The sequence below is a fragment of the Cinclus cinclus genome, chromosome 5 (genome assembly GCF_963662255.1).
Source record: "Cinclus cinclus chromosome 5, bCinCin1.1, whole genome shotgun sequence".
Lineage (NCBI taxonomy): Eukaryota > Metazoa > Chordata > Aves > Passeriformes > Cinclidae > Cinclus > Cinclus cinclus.
The window spans coordinates 37,655,314-37,671,660 of NC_085050.1; the positions used below are offsets into that span (position 1 = coordinate 37,655,314).

Sequence of the window (16,347 nt, forward strand, 5' to 3'; positions counted from 1 at the left end):
ATCACTGCATGTTCACACAGGATGATGTTCTGACTGTAATTCGCCGTGTGGATGAAAACTGGGCTGAAGGAATGCTGGCTGACAAGATAGGAATATTTCCAATTTCATATGTTGAGGTGAGTAAAGCTGGGTGCTCAGAAGGCTGTGCCTACTGTGTTTAATTTTCTGAAAGGAAAAATAATCAGTACTGATGGTGATTCTAAAATAACCTCAGATATAAATAATCTTAGACTTAAAAGGCTCTTTGGGAAAGTTAAAGGTCTCAGCAGCTGAACCAGTGATTTTCACTTAGCTATTTCATACCTATTTTTATTGAATGAATTGAAATGAGTGTAATTGGAGGCAATCACTATGTTTTCTTCTTAATACTGGAGTCATGCAGTCAATCCAAACCACACTTAGCCACAAAGTGAAAGAAAGCAGTCAGCAAGTCAGAGAACAGTTAGCTTTGCACCATCCCTAATATCCACCTCTCAAAACCAAATTAGTGCAACTAGGATGTCAAAGGATACAGGTTGTTGTTAAGCAGGTAAGGGATCGGCTTTTTCATCAACAGAGCCATATATAAAACCCTGTGTATCTTCCTGCATATCTCATGGGTTACAACTGAGAGTAAGAGGGAGAAGTTGAGAAAATTTCCCTAACCTCTTACATTTTAAGAGTTGAAAGATGTATCTTTATATAAAAAACCATAAACAATTAGGAACAGTGTGTGCATCCATAATGATTATTCAAATTTGCATTACAGAAAGATTCAAAGGTTTGGAATAGTGTTTTCCTTTTCTGATAGGTATGCTGTGAATACTTGGTGAGATACACTTCCCTGCACTGACAAGAGTTTATTTAAATAAATGAGGGAGAATGATGAAAGAAAAAAGGATTTTCATATTATCTCTGGAATAAGAAATACGTACTTCAGGTCAGAGAAGAAATGTGTAACCATACTTAGAATCAAGTCAGGTTTTATTAATTCAATTTCTGAATCCTATGATGAGATGGGAACTTCAAAAAACATTACTGCTTTCAACCAAAATGGAATGTATTCTTTTTAAAAGGGAAAAAAGATATATTTATTTTTATAGCTTGATGTAAGGAGCTGTGTACCTGGGGACAGAAAGTTTCACATGACTGTAAAAACAAGAAGATCAAAAAAGTTTCAACTTGCTTAGTGCAATTTTGGCTTCAGTTTAAGAAGTTTCTAAAAGCCAATTTAACTATCTTTTGCCCTTGGGTATTATTTCCTAGCTTCTTGCAATAAACTGCCCCTTCATTTCAGCCAGTAAAGCTTTTTGTAATGTTTTTCCAAACTAAATTACTTAGCCTTGTTAGAAAAAACCCTTTCCTAGGGCTGCCACTTGAGCTATTTAGCTAACAACTACATTCCTATCTCTACAAAAGTTGCAAAAAGGAGGTATGGCCTTGAAAAATATTACATAAAATAGAAGTCACAAAATTAATTTCTGTTAATGTTTTTAGACTGATTCTGTCAACTAAGAAGATGTATTTTCAATTAACCCTTTTAGAACAGGCATCAACACATAAGTATGTTAAATTATACCCTAAGAGTTACTTCAAATCAGATAGGTGGTTTTATTCAGTATATACTGAACTGAAATGCACGCTGTGGTGGAGGGCAGTGAGATGTGCAGTAAAGTATGGGTTTGAAGTTCTGTGAAAATCTCTGATCATATTTGAGGACAGATTTTGCCCTTTTATGATTCAGTGTTCACTTCTGATATTTTCTAATTTTCGCTGATTAAATTTGTGGTAATAATAAAAGTAAGACTGAACACATTTTGAGAGAGATTTTAAGAATGATTCTATGAAATCAGTTAACACTTAGTTATCTCTGTTCCAAAAGGAAAGATTATTCATAACTAAACAAATATTATTAGAATTTGTCTGCACAGATTGCAGTTCTGGGTGCAATATGCATTTCTTATACCTCAGATTAGCTATTTTCACCTAGTTCAACACTTATACAAATGTAAATGCCCAGAATAGAATAAAAATCAGGGAAAAGGAATCACTCTTCATTCAAATTGTCAGTAGAAAATGTCAGCTTTTGTTTACTTTTGTGTGAGTAAAGAACACCTGAATTAATGTGTACCGTAAGTGTAGCAAAGCACAACTCGAAGTGACCTTGCGGTAGTGGTAATTCCTGAAGATGTCTGCAGGCAGGCTAAAGCTGTGTGCCAACCTCAGCCCTGCTGTAGCACCGAGATGCAGCTCAGCCACCTGTCCCTGTCCTCTCCTGTTTGGAAAGTTCTTCAGTTTCCTGGAGTTTGGTGGGAAAGGGAATTGGATTTCAGGCTTCCCATTGTTGCGACATCCCATTGCAGAATAGATTTTGTTGAGTGGGGAAAAAAAGAAAAAAAAGTGAATGTCAAGATTGAAATTAAGAAACCTCAATGAAAATATGTCTGTTAAGGAAAGCAACTGATGTAGGAACTGCGGGCCTGGATACATAGGTGTTTGTTGCAGAAAGGAATGCTGGATTGAAACACTTCACAGCATGACTTGGGTTCAGTCCCTTGGTGACCTTGAATATCTGCTAGCCATTTCATTGGAGAATGCATGCAGGTTCTTAATTTCTCTTCTCAAGGAAGTGAAGTAAGCTACTCTGCAAAATATTCTGCAGCTGTTGCTGTCCTCAGGTTACTTCAAAGAGGAGGCCAGTAATCAGTTCTCTTCCATCTTCAGATTCATGCAACTATTGTTGGCTTGCTTCTCTGCATAAAAAAGCACAGTATGCTGCTTATATCTGAATCAGTCTTGCATTGATCCCATGGGCAAGCGTTAACTTTTCCCTCACAGGTTTTTCACTGTGTGGAGTAATCAGATTCTGCAGGCATTGATAGCTTCTGGAGGTAAACAAATATAATTAGGTGTAATGGGTACCCTGGGGTGCTGTTAGCAAAGTGGCTTTTGGTTTTCCTTTTCATTCCTCTGTGATCCCTTAACTTCTCTGATTAGGTAGTTCTTTGCAAATAAGGATGTAGATTACATAAAAATAGAAAGAGTTGCAGCCATTGTATCAACAGTATGGAATACCTACATTCTCAGGAAGGACATAAAGAATTTTAATCTGAGTTGAAAAAAAAAAGAAGTGTGCAAAATAGAAAAAATTATTCGACTTTGAAAAGCTTGCATGTTTGTCGTGATGACAAATAAGACCCTGACAAGCTGAACAGCAGAGTAGGCTTTTTTTGGTTTTATTTTCTACTTGTTTCATGTCCTTCAGCCTCATATCAATGTTTTGTAATGAAATAATGTTTTCACTGGTATGTTTCAAGTATGTTTGATCTTAATATAAAATTCAATAATCGTCTAAATAATGGGCTTCATTGGAGAAAACGGTATGTTTATATCTTCTGTTATACAAAGGTAATACAACATTATTTTGATCCATATGATCCATCTTGAGTAATAGCAGGAAGGAAAATCTAGCATCCACCTTTTTCGTAGGATTATTTGCTGTTGTGACGTTGTCTTCTCCTATCCTTCCTTCTTAAAAGAAGGATGGAGAGGGCCTTTTTACAAGAGTATGTAGTGACAGGACAAGGGGGAATGGACTCAAACTGGAAGAAGATAGGTTAAGATGAGATATTAGGAAGAAATTATTTACTGTGATGGTAGTGAGGCACTGGAACGGAGTGCCCAGGAGGTTGTGGATTCCCTATCCCTGGAAGTGTCCAAGACCAGGCTGGATGGGGCTCTGAGCAACCTGGTCTAGTGGGAGGTATCCCTGCCCGTGGCAGATGGGTTTGAACTTGGTCTTGAAGGTCCTTTCTAACCCAAATGGTTCTGTGATTCTGTGATTCCAGTTCTCTTCAGTTGCATTCTAAAGGATGAACAGTAAGAACATTTCAGAAAAAATTCTACATTCTTGACTTCATATCCTGTTTCAAACCCCCCATTATGCCCTTCCTCCACTGCAGTATGTTCCATGTAGTTCTTCCTCTTCTGTAGAAACTTTTTATGTCAACTCTTCATTGTTCAGTAGATCTGGTTTTGAACTTGGTCTTTTTTTCTGTATATGCATGAGATTTCCTTCCAGATGGCATTTTTCAAATAGCACTTTCAAATACCTCTTCCATATTAAAAAAAAAAAAAACAGCAAAAACCTTTGTTCTTTTGCACTGTCTTGTACATCTATATCTGTAGATATCTACTTGTGTTCAGAAGATAAGCTCGATATTTGTGGGAGCTGAATTTAAATCAGTGCTGATGCTATCATTATTAATGGTTTGTTGTTTGGCTAGTAAAGTTTTGATGGGATAAAATGCTACTTTAAAACTCTTCATGAGTACAGTCGTCTCAAGACTTGCAGAAAAATGGTAAAATAAATAGAGCAAATAATATTCTGAAGGATAGAAATAGTAATTTCACAGCAACTAATTTTGTTCTTTCATCCTGATGTTCTTCAGAAAAGATCTTTCCTTTCTTCATAATCAGCTACACTTCTCTATAACAGTATTCATATTTAGTGGCACATGTTCAGAAAACCGGGGCTGGTGTTACTTCAGCTCATGAGAGTTCTGACATTATTATTTCTAATAGTGCTAAGGTTTTCTGAAAATTAAGGGTGTTTGTTTGTTGGTTTCCTCTCCTCCTCCCCATTATATAGCTTACATTTCATTGTAAGAAGAAAATGTGTGGGATTCCTCATTTCTTCATTGGAAAGGAAGGATTTGTTTGCATTTAATGTAGTATTGTTGTTACAAATAAGCAAATAGAAAAATCTCATTGTGAACAAAAATTCTTTAGCTAAGCTTAAAAAGAGAGAAAAAAATGGCACAGACGTGGTGCCTCTACATTACAAAATTCAAACACTGAGAAGCTATTTCCAAAAAATTGCCCATATATATTTCTCCTAATGCCATCTTATGCATGTATAGGTGTCTGTTGCCAGGCAGTATACTGATATAACTGGATATTTAGTCTGTCTTAATGTGTTCTTAAACCTGCATTCACGAAGCCTGTGTTTTCACTGCTGGTCGTGTTAAAGATGAGCACAAGTACCAAGGGATACTAGGTGAAATATCTTCAGGAGTCCACATGCAAGAGAGTCCACAAAAGTGTGGGATTATGTCATACACAAAACAAAAAAACAGCTGAAAATGACATAATCATCCAAGATGTTTTGTATCACAGATTTTTCTGTTATAAGGTTAAAGGGTACCACTCTGTTTTAGTCTGACCTCTAGATGACCCTGGCAGTGGTTATTGCTGAATTAAGCCATGTCTGGACTGTGGCATTATGTCCTTTGTTGATTGAAATTTTACCTCAGATGGGTAGTCCAGACAAGCCCAACAGTAAGTGTGTTGAGTTTGTAGTGAACTATTTGTCACTCTCTACTGACTGATTTGTAGAGTAGGTTGGTATGCCACAGTTTTAAGTTGCGTAGTTGCAATTATCTTATGAATAAAAGGAAAAGAGATGTTTTGTTATGTTCAGGTGACTTTTATAAATAAAAAAATACTAACTTATTGCTGTTTTTTTTAGTTTAACACAGCAGCCAAACAGTTGATAGAATTGGACAAGCCCTCAGGTTCTGCTGTTGACTCTGGAGAAGGTACCTCTGGGGCAGCCCACAACAATTCAACCCAAAAGCACACCGATACTAAGAAAAATACCAAAAAACGACACTCTTTTACCTCCCTCACCATGTCCAACAAGGCTTCACAGTCTTCTCAGAATCGCCACTCCATGGAAATCAGTCCTCCTGTCCTCATCAGCTCCAGCAACCCAACAGCAGCAGCTCGCATAAGTGAGCTGACAGGACTGTCCTGCAGTGCCCCCTCTCAGGTAATTCACATCAAATCAGCTGTAACTATAAAGGCTTCTGATCTTGTCAGATTATTTATTTCAAGTTAGAATTATGTCTACTAAATATACACTTTCAGAAAGCTTATCTTCCAACATGAGAACATTTAAGAAAAATATTTTCTAATACTTCTTATATAGTGATAGCAAGTAGCTTTGGTCTTGTAGGCTAGTTTTTTTCCCCAGTTGTTATATTCTGAAGTGCCACAAAGATTTTTATTAAACTGTGGAAACCAGAAACTGGAGTGAATTAATTTCTTGATTTCTTTTGTCTAAATTAAATGTCATAGTGAATATTAATAAAGTGCATGCTATAAAGGTAGAATGAAAAATCAACTTGAAGATTACACAGATTCCAGAAATGTAGCATATTAACCTGGTTGTGGTAAGTAGAAATACTTTTCTGACTTTATTTATTCTGTGGTTTGTGAAAAATTGGCTGTTTCATACAGTGATTAAACTTTAGGAAAAGAGAGCAATGGAGCCTAAGAGGAATTGGTGATGGTTTACCTGAGCTCATAAATGTACTTTGTTTGCATGTTTTTGGACAGCCTTTTACGGACAAAAAAAGAAATCTGACACCAGTTAAAAGTGTGTTTTATGTAGCTGGTTCAATGTATCTCCAAAAATTGAGAAACATCAGTGTGGAAAGAAAAGTGAGCAGTGTGATTCAACACTTGTTGTGTATCTAACTAAAACTTAGGTTTAGTTTAAGGTTACAAGGAGTAGAATACTGGTGATTTTGACCATGAAGCTTGCAGCTCTGTCAAAACCGGCTCTTACTGAACTACACAGACCTCACCCTGCTGGGTTTTTCTCTCTCCCAGGTTCATATTGGCACTACAGGGCTGATTGTGACTCCACCCCCCAGCAGCCCAGTCACAACAGGACCTTCCTTCACCTTCCCCTCAGAAGTTACCTACCAAGCTGCTCTTGGTGTAAGTACTGCTTAAGAAAACTCAGCCTTCCCATTTTTCTTTGGTCTTCCATAGTAATTGTTTTCTCAATTTCCGATATACTGATTTGAAATGATGGTTTTATGGGAATTGTGTCTATGTGATAGACAACGGTATGAATTTAACTATAGCAAAAGCCCTATTGCTATGGTGTTTTCATCTTGTCCTGCAAATCCATTTCTCCAGCTTTCCTCTGTAATTTCTCTGTAGTAAACACAAGAAGCACACTTCCTTCCAGAAAAGTCTCTTTCAGACACAAGTAGAAAAGAGATTATGCTGGGAGGAATGTTTGGGGAAGCAAGCAGGTTCTTCTAAAAAACATCAACTTGGGACCACAGCTGCCAGGTGTTTCTGTTTTACTTAAGAGTTTCAAGATTATCTGAAATAAGCTTCAAAAGTCTGCCATCTCCTCATTAAATAAGGTGGTTTTAGTTTTGTGTACACCTTGTCCAGCATGTTGAAGTTAGGTTCTTGGAGATCAATAGGAAAATGTAGCAAATGGCCATCTTTTAAAGGAAGAAATACATTGCAATGCTGTTTCCTTTGAACTAATAAAATGATATTTTCTTCAAAAGTTGCAGGATTTCTTTCCAAAACCTACAGGAATTCTTTAGTTTCCTATGCTTATGTTAGAAAAACTGTGGAATGTCATATATCATACTGTACTCATTCAGAGCCTTACTGCAATAAAGACTGTGGATACCAGTTTTCAGAGATCTTTAAGGGATCTTAATGAGACTTTATTTAAATCATAGGAGTTCTTTAAATTAAGTTGTTTTGGTCTAAAATTGTGCCCTGAAGTTTTAAGGGGTGGGGTACAGTTGATCAATAGATCCTCACTTACTTCAAAAAACCAAACAACCCAAACAAAAAACCCTGATACTTGATCTTGTGTAGGTATCTATCCATACAGTCTTTAAAACAAGTAAAAAATGTTGAATAGCCTTGTTGCTAAATAGGTACAGTTTTGTTTTCAACTTTTGGCATTTGCATCATTTCACAAATTTGTCTGCAAGATTCAAGGCAGAGTTGTCTGTCTTCTGGTATCAACTTTCTGTTGTTTATAAAAATGCTGAGGTGTGGCTTGATAGCATTTCGACAGCTTTCTTTGGAACTCTTAGGTTAGCAGTTTTCAGTCCTTTAAATTATGATGCTGTTGTCTCCTGAAGTATCTTCAGTATTTCCATTTGGCATGGTACATACATGGTGACACATGCCAGAAGTGGGTGCAGTACTGCACAGTCTTTTTCAGTAAAGAAGATATTGATAGTATAACCCTTTTACCTTTTTAGCCTGATTCTATATCTTGAAAATTTGCCTGCATGTAGCATAAAGTTTAGTTAAATATACACCCTGATGCCACAAATTTTTGTCATCTTCTGTGATGCAGTAATTGCTCTCATCCAAGTAAATCTATTTTGCATTCTTTGCTCTTCAGACAGATGACTTTATTATTGACAGTTATATGGACCATGTGCTTTCGCCCTGCTTTACGAGTAAGGCAGATTGAGCTGTAGGAATGCTTTGTCTTACTGTGGTTAAATTGTTGACTCCTTCAATCTGTGGATTGTCTGTGTAATCCTACTGTTAAATGAATGCTAATCTGGAAACAGTTAATAATCTCATTATATATAGTTTCATATTTTAATGTCATGGAGCAGATGACTTCAGAAGGACTTCTTGAGACTGTCTAGTCTAACCTCTCCTGGTCAAGCAAGGCTGCCTAGAGCTAGTTGCCCAGGACTGCATCCAAATAGCTTTTGAATATCTCCAAGGATGGAGACTTCACAGCCTCTCTGGGCAACCTGTGTACATTGAGGACTCTTATTCAAGTTGGTATCCATCAGGAAGGACCCTCAGGTCATTTTTTGCCTATGAGGTGTACAACTTACACTAGAAACAATTGGCTGCTTATATACTAGTCCACATAGTTTTTTATACTTCTTTCATTCTATCCTTCAGAAAATACCTGTGAGAACTGAGCTAACAGAATCACCTTAGGTGCTGTTAGGCAGAATGCAAGTCTAGTTAACATATGTGCTGCAAATATTGAGTAATTGATTTATGAGATAGTCAGGTTTTAGAGAGGATTGAGCAGACAGTATTCAATGCATAATTTCAGAAGTTCTGTCAGAAGCTGCCTTTTTTTTATTTTCTCTGAATAACAAATCCTTCTGTTTGTTATTAAGAATTGGTAGTTCTTTATTTGATGCCAACAAGGAAAAATACGTTGGTGCTGGTGCAAAGTCATTAAAGCACCTCGAGTGCTTTAGTTGCTGTAGCTTGTTCAAAGGCGATCTCACCATGGGTATTCACAGGAATTAAATTGCAGTGCTAAATGGAGCATGGAGAGAAACTCCTGCTGTATGATTGTCCTGTATCTTGGGCTGCTACTTTCTCTTTGTGATAATCATGTTCCTGCTTATGTTTCAAACTGGGCATATAATTCCCATTGAGAACCTGAATTATTCTCTGCCACCTTCTTTAAAAAACAACAGCCTTCTGTACATAATGTTCTATTTTTTTCTTGACTTGTTTTCAGCATGATAAATGCTAGCTGGCAGCTCAGGCTAGAGTCAGGTTATTCCTGTGTTCTTTTACAATAGATGATATTAGATGATGCAGTTTGTAAAGTCACAGACTGTGAGGTATATCTTTTACTTACACTTTTCCTCTTGCTTCATCAGCTCTTGTTTTCATTTTAGAAATGTGCAAAATATTTCTGACCAGTCAAGAGAGAAAGTAATGTTCTTGTTTCTCCAGATGTTTCCCTTCTGAAAATACCCTTCCTGACATTCTGAGCATTAATTTTAATCTGTGGAGCAATTTGTGATTGTATGTTCAATACATTAGAAGTGCTTGGCTTGAGTCTTTTTGCTCTTGTATTTTTTTTGCTTTTGTAAGTAGACATTCCTGTATTTCTCTTAAGTTTCTCCCTTTAGCTTTTTTCTTAATTTCTGAATACTAAGCAACTGACAAGGAAATTGGATGAGAACAGGATGCATTTCTCTTAGCATGAAGGTAGTTTATTTGATGTCCTTCCTATAAGTCGTCTTGGTGTTTATAACACTATTGAAAGTAATTGTTCTTTGAAAGCAAGCTGTTTATACAGTTCTTTTATATAATGCTAAACTCAGATTAAGGGAGAAAAAAGAAATCTGAGTGGATGAGCATGATTACCCATCAGTGAAAAAGAGATTATATTCCTTTATAGTAATTCCAGATTTATACATCTTTGCTACATTTATCTGTCCCGAATCCCAAAGCAAGGAAAATCAAGTGTCTTCTCTTATCTCCTGTATGAAAGATGGCATTTTTATTGTCAACAGGAGATATACTGAGCTGTTTTGTTGTCTAGCAAGTCTCTCTAAGACTGTTTGGATTAGTTCCTAGCCCAAGGGAATCTGTGACTCTTCTATCTGTGTACCTGTATAGGATTGCATTTTAGTTTTTTATGTTGCTGTGGTGGTTCAAAAATGCCAATTGTATTGATTTTATTTTGTCCATAATAATGTTTTGTAGATGCTGTTTGTTACCCAATATTTTATGAACTAAATAATTTACAAAGTTTCAGCCAAAATGGACACAAATAGGCTTTAGGAATGACTGTGCTCTTGTCAAGCGACCGTATACACTCTCTACTGCTTGTATAATTTAAGCAAATTTTAATTTTCATTCAGAAAACTTGTGATAATTTATTTCAAGGTTTTATTTTGCACTAGCAGTTCTTTAGACAACAGCATTAATTCTTGGCTTGTGTTTTGATGTTTGATTCTTTGAAATTGAAGAAGCTATCAACTGAGACAAACTTCTCACAGCTAAAGCTTTTGGCTGTGGTATTATCTCTTACACTGCTCTTTGGGACTTCCAACCACACCTTTACCCTTAATTGGGGCATTAATTGGTCTGCTCATCTTGGCCACAGGCATTTTTGAACCTTACAGGTGTTTAGTATATTTAAAGTTCTTTGCAAAATATAAATAACAGATGTCAAGTTCAGCAGTTGTTGGATGAAAATATGCACATACAATTATGTAAGGTTTATTCACTTGGAAGGAATTCTTGGATGTAATTTATAAGGTAGTTATCCAACAAAGGAGATCTAGTTGCCTTAGATTGTACTGAAAAATAATCCTAAAGTATGTGATTTGAACCATGATATGGGAAAAACAAACAAAATATACCACAGCAAAGTTAGAATTACATTCAAAAGTAGCAGCAGAAAAACAATCTGGCAGCAGAGATAACTTACCTTCTTTTCAGTCTGCCTTTACTGTCTCTTGAGAAGTGAAAAGTGTTTGGGATTGCAATTGATCTAGATGTCCATACTGCTACTACAGATTGGAAATGTTCACTTTGAAATGGTGTCTTGGTATGTCCGCTTAACCAGCAGAAATAGGTGGTCTGTATTTGGATGGTTTGCATTCAGTTCCCTGCTGAAGGTTTCAAAAATTAAAAGTACCTAATTTTTCTGGTCTTGTTCTCTCATACATGCACAAAAAGAGAAATTGCTCATTATATTGAAGAATATAAGGTAGTTTGAGTTATTATTAATGAGGCACAAGCTGTGAGGGTTCTATAATGTACTGATGACGCTTAGCTCTTTCATGTAGTTCCAGTGTAAGTTAAATAGTGTAAGTTGGGAGGTTTTAGTAAGAACTGTCCTAATTTTAATCAACCAAAATTCAAATCAGCTTTTGTTGCGAAGAGGAAGCAGCTGGAAAAAACAATGAGGTTTTGTATGAGAGACCTGTTTTTGATAACGTATAGTTTAGGAATTTTGTTAAACATAAGCCTAATTTGTTAGCCCTTGGGGAATTTTACAAGCCATATTTTTTTTCCTAGACATTGTGGGAGTGAGGACTGTTAATGAATGTTCTTTTCCACTGCTGTGCCTTTTATTATTCTTTGAGTAGGGTGATTACTGATCTTCAATTAACTGATATGGGAATGCAGCTTAATTATATTTAAGTTTAGTAACATGTTGTTTTTCTAGAGCATGAGTGTAGATACTTTTTGAAGTTGTAACATATATTAATTATCAAATGATGTAGTTTTTCATCTTCCAATTAAAAAGAAAATTTATCACTTATTTGCTGTTTTATATGCTTGAAAGTACACCTGGGGTCTGAAAAGTAGTTGCAGAAACATTCAATTTTTCCCCCTCACCTACCTAAAATAATTTTAATTATTGCAGAGCATGCTTTATTGAATCACATGTGGTTTGTGTTTATTCTTTCATGGGACGTTGATTGTGGGAACCATCAAAACTAGCATGTGCCCCAGAGGTAGGTGTGTTTCTCAACAGCTAGAAGAATGGTTACATGCCAGAAAACTTCTTGAAAACTTGGCTAGATAATTTGGATCTATTTTACCAAGTTGTAGCAGTGCCAGCGGTGGAGTGTTAGTCCTCTAAAGTGTATCAAGTAGTTTATTTAGATATGGTACTTGCCAAGTCTTTTGGAGTTAATTGGGCTGTGGCTCTCTGCTGCTCTCATTACCATACTGATAGAGAAGGGGAGGGGAGCAGACCCTGAACAAAGCAGAATAAAATAGAGCTGTGGAGTTGCCTTTATTGCAGCTAAAGCTTCAGAGTATATTATGTGATCAAATGAATAAAATGCTATGTTCAGCATCTTTAGATATGCAGGAAATATGGAACCGTGGCAGCCTTGATATTGTGCGTGAATAGGTTTAATTTTAAAGAATTCCAACTGTTCATCTCCTAATGTGGATTTCCAATTCTACCATATATAAAGAAATCTAGACGCCTAAAAAAGTATTTAAATCTGTATTCTCTTAATAGGTTGCATGAAAGTTAGATGCTCACATTCAGCTTGGATTCAGCTAACACATTTATTGAATGTCAAACTGGGAGGGACAATAAACTTCAGCTGTAAAATAGCTGAAAGAGAAATGTTGGTATCTCAGTGTGAATTATCTGGGTACTTAAAAAAACTGTTGGGTAGAATATAAAGCAAATGCAATTGCCTTTTTTGTAAAAAACTACTAGTATCAAAGGTGTTTCTCCAGCAGGTCATTTCTGTTTAGTGTTGGATACAGAAGGCCGATTTGGTCTTAAAAACGTATTAATGTATGACCAGAAAAAAAGCTTTAAATAAAATAGGAATATTTCATGATCTAACATGCAATTCATATCATAGCTAAGCATAACAGTTTTGACTGAACCATTGTAAGAGTTGATCAGTTTTCTCTAGATGTGAAAGTCTTTAATTATGCAGTTCTTTACTGTAACTTGGAGTGTAAAACTGGTTTAAACTGTCTTTTTATTAACATTTTCACCAAATGCAGCCAAGTGATAATCACACAGTGTAGAACTAAAACTCAGTTTCCCTATAGGTTTTTGTTTAGAAAAACAGGGGCGAAAAAAGGCAAAACCCTTTAGAAGTGAAGTGTTTGAGGGGAATTAAAATGACTTCCAATTACATATTTTCCAAACTGATAATGCAATGCTGTGCATTTATATGCTGATGTATTGAAAGTGCCAGGCACTATTTCAGGATATTTTGGTAATGAATATTCTAGCTTTGTGCGTTTTAGGAAGATTATGTTTGAAATTAATTCAGTTTCACTTTTATAATGTGGGAGGTTTTTTATTACTCTTTCTGTGTGTGTTGTAACACAAATAGTTATTTTTGGAAGGGGGGAAGGAAAAGCTCTCCTTTTGTGAGTGCCTTTTCCCAGGAGTGTCAGTGCACAAGGTCTTAAAGAATTGTCTGAGGCCTTGCAGAGCAGAAGGTAACAATTGCTCCATTGATTCTCAAAAGGCACAGAAGTCTGTAGGCAGGACCCCCATTACGATCTGTGGTGCCTTTTTACTGGGGTATTTGTTAAAGATTACCAATCTTGATAATACTGAATTTCAAAAGATAACTCTTTAAACTAGAAGAATAGGAGAAAGAGGTAACAATAGCTCCGTGACTGTGGTCTCATATTGTGCTTGCTTTTGTAACCCATACATCAAAAGAAAATTTCCCCCAGAAGGCGTGCTTTTGGGTGCACTGCAGCTGAATTGTATATTATGTTTCAGCTTCAGGTTACAAAAACAATCATGTTATGAAGTACAGTCAGCAGCAGGATGCAAAATCTACCTCCTGGAAGGCTTCTGAATTTTTGTCGAGCCCTATCCTAAACATGTTATAACTAGAAACAGCACTTTCCATTTTTTTCTGTGCTGAGAAATTGTTTGTCCTTTGCTTAATTAGCTGCCAAAACTTCAAGATATTAAACTGAAAGAAGGAGAAATAGAGACAAAGCTAACTCTCCAGTTACATTGTAACAGTAGGCAAAGCAATACTGGACTCACTTGCTTTTTTCCACTTCCCCACGCGCCCCCCCCCCCCCAGCTGATTGAACTCATCAAACAATATTGATCATCTGTTGCTATTTTTGTTGTTGTTGTTGTTCTTATAAAATCAGAATATGAATCCCCCACTTCCACCACCACCTCTCTTGTCTGCTGCAATCATTGCATCGGCCACTTCTGGACCTCAGTCTACAAGTGTCATACAAAGGTCTGCATCAGGATCAAGTGACCAAGTGGCACATTTGCGACCACAAGCTCGTCCAAGTGTGTAAGTAAAATTGAAACTTTTTTCCAGTCAGGAAAATGGCATGAGATCACTAACTTGACCTGTATGTTTAGCACAACACCTGGCTCTGTTCTGCTGGAATTGCCAAAAAGCCAAGCATGCAACTTAGAACAAAAGCATGCCAGAAAGGTGATACCCCCAAACAGGCTCCATACTGAGCATTGTTAATGTCTTAGATAAATATAATCAGCTGTTGCTGTGTATAGAAAGAACTCACTTCAAAAATACAAAGTATTTATCATGCAGAAGATGAATGAATCCTTGCATTAGCACTGAATACTGGATAACTCCAAAGTGTCATTTCACTGAAGTGAATTTATTCAATGTTTTCCATTATGTATGGTATGAAAAGGCTATTCTCATATGGAATAACTTATGCCAAAACACAGAAAGTGCTGTATTTAATTTAGACTGTTAAATGTGTTGCTGTCAGACTACTTGTGTCAGTTGCAATTGAAATTTGACTGAAGATTCTACAGTGCACTTAATTAGTGGGTGGCAATTTGGAATGAAGGCAGAAAGCTGCTAGTTAGCATTATGTCTTCACACTTGCAATACAAGCAAACGTGCGTCATCCTTTTGGGTGGAAATATTTGGTATATTAACATGTGTTGCTAACAACATCTGTCTTCTTGAAAACTTCTTTGTGTGCAGCTTGGGGATAAGAATGATAAAAGCAAATGTAAAATTCAGGAGGTGCTGAACTATCTATTAGGACATGTTTGAATAAGGACAGCTTTTGTTTTGCTCTTGTTATCTTCTCACCATGTTTCCTCCCACTCAAAAAAAAGCACTCTTCTTGTATAGCAGGTGCATCTGGATTTGGGCTGTTTCTTGGTGTCAGGCATTTTAACACTGACTCTTATGGATTATTGCACCTAGTGCCGTTAATCAAGTTCCCATCTCATTTACTCCCATCCTCTGTCTTCAAAAGGTTACTCTGTATGAGGATACTAATGAAATTTGGAGTAAATTAACTAAAAGGGAACTTAATGAACATCAATTAAAGCAGATCAATTGCTTTTCCATAGAACTTTAGTGTGTGGCTTTGTAGATCACTGCTAAATCATGTACCAGTGAAGCCTTCTGCTGCAAGTGTACCATGTATTGCCTTTAAAGTATATTTTTTGCTTGCTTTGGATACCTATATTGCCTTTAAAGATTTTTTGTAGATGCTGCAAAGTTTGTTGGGTGGACAGCAAGGAATAAAAATGTAATGCATGAAGGACAAGCATGCAGTTAATGCTATTGTTGCTGTGCACAAGAGACAATTTTGATGAAAGAATGTTTTCTAAAGCCACTTTTTTGCCCTTGGGGTTACAAGGGGAGTGGGAAAGACTAGCACTGCAAGCGACTGTGGATACTGTTTCATAAAAGGGGATAGTCTACCCATCTACTTAATTGCCTGCCTCTTGTGAAAAGTATATTTTAGAGAAAGTGGGATTTATTGGAATGCTATTTTCCATAGGCCTGGGTCAATAATTGTATATATGGTTCAAATTTTTTTTTATGTTCAAACGTGGCAGAAAATAGAACACAGTGGTGGTTAAAACAGATTATTTTCTAGTAACAGAAAGCTGTGCAATCCTATTTGAAAATTTCCCAAGGAACATTCCAAGATGCAACTGCAGGAGCTTCAGCCTTTTAACTTTTTTTTCCTAAGAATTTTTTTTAAAGAAAAATGCAGATGTTTCTGTATTCTCAATATGATTTTAAATGCACTGTATTATGCTTTAGTTTTGCTTAGAAAATGTAAAAGGAAATAAACTTTACAAGTGAGTTAGCTGCTAACTGCCTTACTCATAGACTTCAATTTCTAGTAACACATATTTTTCTTTCGCAATGAAATTTGTACAGGAGCTTCCAGTTTTGCAGTTTGAAATGTGGCTCTGACACTGATCTTTCACTCCTAACTAACAGAACTTCTCCATCCTCCCCAACTCTCCAA

At 36.4% G+C, this 16,347-nt stretch overlaps 1 protein-coding gene across 1 annotated transcript in view; it reads left to right on the forward strand.

Moving 5' to 3' along the window:
* Positions 1-16,347, forward strand: part of SH3RF1 (SH3 domain containing ring finger 1) — a 79,801-nt gene that overhangs the window by 50,582 nt on the left and 12,872 nt on the right. The window contains exons 3-6 of the mRNA XM_062493684.1: positions 21-116; positions 5,510-5,812; positions 6,658-6,768; positions 14,227-14,381. Coding sequence (XP_062349668.1) covers positions 21-116; positions 5,510-5,812; positions 6,658-6,768; positions 14,227-14,381 — 665 coding nt within the window. The remainder of the gene's footprint in view (positions 1-20; positions 117-5,509; positions 5,813-6,657; positions 6,769-14,226; positions 14,382-16,347) is intronic.